Below are 8,194 nucleotides of genomic sequence, written 5' to 3' on the forward strand. Positions count from 1 at the left end.
TATTCAAGTTGGAAAGCGCAGTTCAAGGTTGTAGCAGTACAGTTTAATTTGCATTTTCCTTTTCTATCATGATCATATCATATGAGCATTCATATCTTGAGCATATCGGTGTCAAAAAATTTGCATGAAGTAGATTAAACGCGTCGTAAAATACCAAATTAATTTTTTCCTCTTTGTTTCAAAAAATTGGAACACTCCGAATGCTGTTTGAGAAAATTAGAACATTTGTCTTAAAACCTATTACTGTATTACATGAATTTTTTCATGCAAATTTACATCAACTTGATCGAATAAGAGTTTCATGTCTTTCCTCGTTATGTATGCAAACCTACAAGCATTCAATGTTCGCAATACGGGTAGAAAAACGGGAAATTTCTGAAAAACGCAGAAAATTACGAATGTATTTGCTAGGACTGTGGGGGGGGGGGGACGCATGCTGATATCGTACGAATACATTGTGCTGTGGCCATCTTTGGTCTTGGCCATGGATTTTATGCATCAAGACATTCAATTTATGAGTGTCCGGCACAGACCCGAATCGGGCCTCAGCTATAAATCCCATCTTCGCTATCGGCTCCCCGATAGCGGTTTGCAATTGATCAGTTTTTATTAATTTATTTATTTTAGCTCGAGTCCGCAATCTCTTGATAAGACTAGTATCAGGTACAATCATCGGATATCACGAAACCATCGAAATATCGATGAGGTTTGATAAACATTGGCGAATTCTTGATACTATCTGCGTTTTTCATCTTCAAACGAAGTCTTCAGAGGAAACAAAAAATAGAGGACAATGGATTAGAAGACATTTCTTGATAGAGGTGTGAACGTTAGGCTCTCTACCTTTTGATTCCAGAAGTTGAAGACGTATGGTATGGAGAAAGAAATTGCATTTTCTATCGTGATTTTGACTCTTTCTAAGCTATTACTTAATTGCTGCAGCAAGTCACATAGGTGGAAAGATGAAAATGTAAATTACAACCATACCCTTAATTTGAGCTTTCCAACTTGAGCTCTTGCTCTTTATGAACTGCTCTCGTAAATTTCTAGGGTGTTCTAATTTTTTGAAAAAGATCGGATGTTTTTATTTCATGGTATATTCCGACATTTTTAAAAATGCAGATTAAACTTTATTTTTAGTGCATGTTTTAGCGTCTAATCCGGGCTCTAGTTACAACTTTCTTTCCCGTTTTGAATTCCAGAGACTTTATTTACTTCCAGTATTTGCGTATTTAAACATTTTCTCAGTATGTTACTTGTTTTCATGTATTTTTTTTTTTTGTAACATGATTTAATGCACCAAATTTATATATTTCAGAGAGAATTCTTTCATTATAATCCGATGCAAATGACTGTATATCTAATATGCGTATTCAATCTCACTAAACCTACGCTCATTATTGAAATTAACTCCACGATCATAAGATATCATGAAAAAAATAAATGAATATTCAAAAAGAATGTGAGTAAAGCATTGAGAAGCAGTTTTATACCCGAAAGTTTTGATAAATTAATTATTTAATGATGTTCCAAGGTTGGGAAGTAGCTGGCTGTAGTTTTGCTCGAATAGATTTGTATCAACTGATAAATATCAGTTGTTACAATGCCTTGCCTCGAATAGTAGTAATTCCACCAACACTGATTTAATCAACGCACATTATTTACGAAAAAGCTTTGCGATTTTCAAAAAAAATTTACATTTTAGGTGAACCTCAAAATCGCGAGAACATACTGCAACACTTGCAAATTTAAAAAATACAATTAAAATATTAAGGGGCATATATATATAGAATGCTTCTCGAGATTCAGAATACTTAGAGTGTTCAACTTGAACATATTGGGACATTTTTAAATACCTAGTGGATGGGTTAGTAATTTCTTCTCAGTACGTTCTGACATTCCGTTACTAAGTTAATCATATCAATATTTCACAAGCGAAAGCATGTAAATTTTATTGCCTGTTAAAGCTAATCTATATTGATAGAGTTATTTACCATAGAATGCTGAGAATCTATAAACACGCTACAATAATTTCGTTCAAAATTTTGCGTATATCCCGCCTTTATGTGTTTTTTATTTAGTTCGGAAAATAGAAAAACTTTGGAGAATGAAAGGAGAAAGTACATTTCTGGGAAGAAAGGGTCAATCACCGGGCGTTACCAGCCTGTCACTTCGGTTCAGCCCCCTCTCGACGGCTTATCATGCATGCCAATTACCCATTGTCACATATTGGGGGGAAAGCATTCTAGAATCACGTGACCCTGTGGTCATTTTGAAAAGATTTCGTGAAAATAAGTAGCTTTTTTTGAAGAGGTTTTGTGTTCGACCCTGAGCCGTCGATAGGGTTAAAAACGGGGATGTTTCTTATAGGAAAGCATGGGATGGGAAGCGCAAGTTCACCATATCTACAGACAAAATGTTCGAGAGTCCAGATTCTGCGCCCTGGCTACTTTCCGTTTGCTTGACTAGTTTTTCTTTCCATGTCGTGTCATTCTTTATCAGTGCTGGTAACTCGTGGGAAATTTCCCATATTCGTGGGAAAAATTGGCCAAAATTTGGCCAAGTGGGAAATTTCTTAGCATTTGTGGGAAATTTTGAGAGTTCATCAAGCAAAAGATTTTTTGAAAAAAAAAAAATATTAATGCAGTGCAATATTTTTCTATTGTAAAATACTTGACTAATTTGCACCGGTAGATGGCAGCACATTTTTTGGAATGAGTGGGAAAAATTTGGTCAAAAGGGAAATTTTTGCGAGAAATTTTGCTGGGAGAGGTTACCATCACGTTCTTTATACATTTCTCTCGGAAAATTTTCTCGCTTTATTTTTCCCCTTTTCGATTTTTATCTTTTAAATTTTTAACCTTAATTTTATTAATTTAACAAAAGGCGCTTCTCAGGACCAAATTGATCGCAATGGAGGATCTTCCTAGTAATTACTGTTATAAAGTAATTAGAAATGACGAGGAGAGAAAAATCGTTGTTTTTAGAGTAAAAGATGTGACAAACAAAGAAACCGCTATGGAATTGACTTTATAGCCTTTCCGTTATACCAGGGGTCTTCAACGTGTGGCCCGCTGATCATTTTCTGAAAATAGTTGAAAACATTGAAAAAAGATTTATTCCAAAGAATTAATTGAAGAAATAATTTCGAAATCAATGAAAAAAGTAATTTCAGAATTTATGCAAGAAGAAATAAATACTGTAATTTGTCAACCAATAACTTCTGAGGAGGTGATGAAATGGTCCAGAGGAGCGAAGGCTGTAACGAGATGCCTTTGAATTTCTCTATAGATTAATGATTCAAAACTCATCTCGCCTATTGCTTGCTAGCACCCAAGAGTGCTGTTCAACAGCCCAATTGGAAACCACTTCAAGAATTAACATTATGCTGGGTGCAATCAAAGCAAGGTCATTGAAAGGAGTAGATTTCTCTCTCCCGCAGAAAAAAATTTCTGACTATGTAAGAGAACTTCAGATCTTAAACAGCTACCTGAGACGCGGGTGGATGTCTGGCCAAGATTTTTCTGAGGTCCTACCTGACTAAAAATGGTCTGCCTATGAATTTACATGTATACTTGTTATATATATGTTATATTTATATGTATGACTTGGCAACAGCGCAGAGCGCGAGTTTGAATACGCGCGCGCCGTTCGATATCTGTGGGGATTTGAGTTCTGGCGGCCATGGCGGTCGGTTGTGTTTCTCCGCAACTATTGTACTAATGTTGGAATAAAGCGCATTTATGCTATTGTGTAATTCCGAATGCTCCTTCAGTCTGACTCTTATAAATGTCTAGTGAGAGACGTTTCAGTGGCGACGAGGACGGGATCTGTCGTCATTCTGCAGGAGTTGAAAATCATCGTCTCGGCAGGACGGGAACAAGATAGAAGCAAGCGCTAGCGAGGTAGGCTTAGTTTCTTCAAGCGATTTCCTCATACGCTCCGGATGGCAGGTTTCGGTATAATTGGCGAATTCGACCGCGCGAAAGAACCGTTTTCGGAGTATGCCGAGCGATTGTATCAATATTTTGTTGCGAATGAAGTTACGGATGATGTCCGCAGACGTGCGATATTCCTATCGCTGGTGGGTGCGCAGACGTATGGCTTGATAAGGAGTCTGGTGTCTCCAGCTTTACCCACGGATCGAACGCTAGCAGAACTGATAGATGTTCTCAGGAATCATTTTGAACCGGCTCCGTCGGAGATCGTAGAGCGGTTCAAATTCAACTGTCGCTGTAGGAAGCCGGGAGAGTCTGTGCCAACCTTCATAGCCGAACTTCGAACTCTCGCCAGGTTTTGCAGTTATGGGCGTACTTTAGCGGAAATACTACGAGATCGGCTCGTATGTGGGATAAATGATGACGCTATTCAGAGAAGGCTGTTGGCGGAAAGAGATCTGTCTTTCGATCGGGCGTCAGAGATCGCGATGTCGATGGAAGCGGCCTCGAAAAACGCCTCTTACCTGCGTGGTGACAACACGTCTCCAGCGGAAGTGCTGTTTGTAAAGCAGACGCAAGCGAAGCAGCAACGGAAAAGTTCCAGAGTTCATCACCCGTCACAAGCCAAGGTTATGTTTTCCTGCTATGCTTGTGGTGCTAGTGGACACAAGTCCTCAACTTGCAAGTTTGCCAAGAGTACATGCCATTCATGCGGGAAGACGGGACACTTAGCCAGAGTATGCAAGTCAGTGAAGAACAAATGGATTTGCGGAGTCAAAGGCCAAGGACGCTGTGCGAACAGAGTGAATCAAGTCGACCAGCTGGATAACTCGTCTCCGTTGAACTCGATGTCTGATTTCCCACCACCTTGTACCGTGCAAGTCGTGTTTGAAGGGCTACCTATGGTAATGCAGGTGGACACGGGAGCACCTTTTTCGGTGATGCCTTATTCGATGTTCAAGAAGCACCGATGTCGATTTCCACCTTTGAAAGAGACTCGTATCAAGCTCAGATCTTTTACAAGGCATACTCTGAAGATAGTGGGCGCGATGGATGTTTCTGTGAAGTACGAATCCAAATTGGGAATTCTTGCGATCCTTGTGGTGGATCAGTGTTCCGTGATCTTGATGGGTCGAAACTGGATCCGCGAACTAGGGGTGTTGAGCACTATTTATTCGGCTGGTTCTACAAACATGATCCAGGTTGACGTGAAATCTTCGTCACGGGGCTTGCAGGCCGTGTTGGATGAACATCAAGAACTGTTTTCGGGGGGCCTCGGGAAGCTGAAGGTTCGTCTGAAAAGAAAAGACTGTGCTTCACCGAAATTCTTCAAAGCTCGTCCCGTGCCTTACGCTTATAAGAAGAAGGTAGAAGAAGAAATAAGTAGACTTTTGGATTTAGGCGTTTTGGAACGAGTGTCGTCATCGGAATGGGTGACACCTGTAGTACCAGTCCTGAAGGTGAACGGTAGGATTCGCCTGTGTGGTGACTTCAAGCTCACCGCCAACGTTGCTACAGATCTCGAGAGGTATCCGTTACCCAAGGTCGAGGATTTGTTTGCTCGTCTTTCAGGAGGAGTGACTTTTTTAAAGATCGACTTATCGGATGCGTACTGTCAATTGGAATTGGATGAAGCTTCCAGGGACTTATTGGTAATTAACACTCATAAAGGTTTGTTCAGGTACACGAGACTGCCTTTTGGAGTAGCGTCAGCTCCATCAATTTTTCAGAGAGAAATGGACAAGCTCTTGCAAGGGCATGAAAATGCGTTGTGCTACCTAGACGACTTGCTGATAACAGGCAGCTCTGTTTCGGATCATTTAAGGAATCTGAGGAAAGTGTTGTGTACTTTGCAGGAAGCTGGTATCAAGCTACATCCCTCGAAGTGCTCGTGAGACGTCAGTAGAATACCTGGGGCATAGAATCGATACGGAAGGACTACATCCAGTGCAAACGAAGTTGGAAGCCATTGAGAAAGCTCCTGAGCCAAAGAATGCGGATGAACTGAGGTCTTTCATAGGTTTGCTGACGTATTATGCAAAATTCCTTCCAAATGTGTCCTCTATGCTAGCACTATTGTATAAGTTGTTGAATAAGAATTCATGTTGGAAATGTACTGAGCAGGAGAGGAAGTCCTTCCAAGAAGCAAAGAGAAGATTGTCTACGTCTTCGTTGTTGGTCCACTTCGATGAAAGTAAGGAAGTTCGTCTCGAGTGTGACGCTAGTCCGTATGGAGTAGGAGATGTGTTGTCTCATCCCTCAGCTGTGGGCGATCGTCCTATTGCTTTTGCGTCTAGATCCCTGACGAAAGCGGAAAGGAACTACAGCCAGATCGAAAGAGAAGCCTTGTCGTTGGTCTTCGGGGTTACACGGTATCGGAAATATCTTCTTGGAAGAACATTCACTTTGGTAACCGATCATCAGCCCCTAGTAAGCCTGTTTTTTGAGACTAAACCAGTGGCTCCAATGGCCGCTTCTCGCATTCAGCGATGGGCGCTTGTACTATCAGGGTACTCGTACAACATTGTGTATCGGAAAGGATCTTCTAATGCTAATGCTGATGCTTTCAGTAGGCTACTATTGAATATTTAAAATTTACCTGCTAACCGTTAACCGTGATATACTTTAATGCTTTATTTGTGGCAACACATGTTTTATTTACATTCGTTGTTTTTTTTGTTTTTTTTGCGTTCGTTCAGTTCGGACGGCTTTTTTTGTGTGTCCATTAAACTTCAATTCGTTTCTCTGCTCACTCGTACTTTAATAATTTGAATAGGTTATGGGCCCAGTGACCCTCCACTTTGTAGTGAGTTTGTTTAATGGTCGTGTGTCTACGGTTGCGGAATTTTGACTTCGGAAACGAAATTTAGTATCTGTTTACTTTTCGAGCTTAAGTTTCCAATTCAAGTGGGAAAATGGAGAAGCTTCATTCCATCGATAAGTTGGAAGGTATACAGAACTGGACAAGCTGGAAATTCGATGAGGAACTAAAGCTGACTATCCAAAAAGTGATGCCGGTCGTTTCGGGACAAGTCACGTGTCCTGCTTCGTTGGATGAAAACGCAACCGAGCCTGAACGCACGAAGTTTGCCGCTGATGTCAAAGCGTTTGAGGAGGCTGATGCAATTGCACGATATATAATCGGGTCGAGTGTTCGTGATGAGTCAAAGCAGCATATTCTTACCTGCAAATCTGGCAGAGATATGTGGAATGCACACTGTATACGAACAGAAAAATGAGAGAAGCTTGGACTTACTGTATTCGCAGCTATTTAACTACACCAAGGATCCAGCTGACAGTATCGCCTCCCATGTATCAAAACTGCGACGAATTTGGCAAGATTTGCAAGAGGAGCTCAAAGAAGAAAATGTAAGTTTTCCTGTTTCAATGTTGCTGAATAGGATACTCAATACTCTTCTGAGTGAGTACCTGGAGTTCCAAAACGCTTGGGAGTCAGTTCCGCATAACGAAAGAAGTGTAGCGACTTTGACTGAACATCTCAGGCTTCACGAGCAGAGACTTGAAGAACAGAGATCTAGCAGTTCCGAACCGGGCACTGTAGCATTTATTGCAAAAAATGCTAGTTCGACGGCTAAGAAAAAGCTCGAAACTTCGAAAACTCAAAAGCCGAAGAAGAAAATTGTCAAGTGCTACTCCTGCGGGAAAGTCGGTCATATCAAAAAGAACTGCCGTTCAAGTAAAGATTATGAAACTTCTGACCAGAGTTCTCAGGGACAAGCATTCATGTCTGTCACAGATGTTAACAAGGACTGTTGGATAATTGATTCGGGGGCTTCTCATCACATATCGACTCGTTCGGATTTCTTCTCTTCGTATGTTCCTTTTGATGAGCCAAAACCGCTTCGTCTCGGTGATGGAACTTTCATGTATGCTGAAGGATACTGCACGATTGATGTGGAAATGCTGGTATGTGGGAAGTGGAAATCAGGTCAATTGAAAAATGCTTGGTATGTCCCTAAATCTGACCAGAATCTGTTCTCATCGGGATCTGCTCTGAATCATGGTCTCATCGAAGTTGCTACACAAAGCACAAGAGAGTTCCGAAATGGGAAGCAGACTGTTGCTGTTGGAATTCGTCAACTCAGTGGTGTGTACAAGCTTTTGATGCGTGTCGTAATTTCTAAAGCTTGTCTTGCTGTGAAAAATTCTGATATTCAACTGTGGCATGAGCGACTAGGTCACCAGAACAATCAACATGTACAGAAAATTCCTCAAAAGTAAAGGTATGGACATTC

The 8,194-nt window shown here is 40.9% G+C and overlaps 1 protein-coding gene across 1 annotated transcript; it reads left to right on the forward strand.

Annotated features, from left to right (window-relative positions):
* The first annotated feature begins 3,946 nt into the window (after positions 1-3,946).
* LOC149081144 (uncharacterized) lies at positions 3,947-6,530 on the forward strand. Its single transcript, XM_089238298.1, has 2 exons — positions 3,947-5,619; positions 5,795-6,530. Exons 1-2 carry the CDS (start codon positions 3,947-3,949, stop codon positions 6,528-6,530), a joined length of 2,409 nt encoding a protein of 802 aa, XP_089094424.1.
* The last annotated feature ends 1,664 nt before the right edge of the window (positions 6,531-8,194 follow it).

This window comes from Pholcus phalangioides, unplaced genomic scaffold, assembly GCF_987345545.1.
Source record: "Pholcus phalangioides strain wild (caught in Gottingen) unplaced genomic scaffold, Ppha-v1.0 ptg000010l_1, whole genome shotgun sequence".
Classification (NCBI taxonomy): domain Eukaryota; kingdom Metazoa; phylum Arthropoda; class Arachnida; order Araneae; family Pholcidae; genus Pholcus; species Pholcus phalangioides.

Excerpts from the sequence above, each read along its gene's own strand:
- LOC149081144 (XM_089238298.1), top strand. The coding sequence starts at position 3,947 with ATGGCAGGTTTCGGTATAATTGGCGAATTCGACCGCGCGAAAGAACCG. Across the intron at positions 5,620-5,794 it reads ACTCATAAAGGTTTGTTCAG|GAAGCTGGTATCAAGCTACA; the intron begins GTACACGAGACT and ends TGTACTTTGCAG.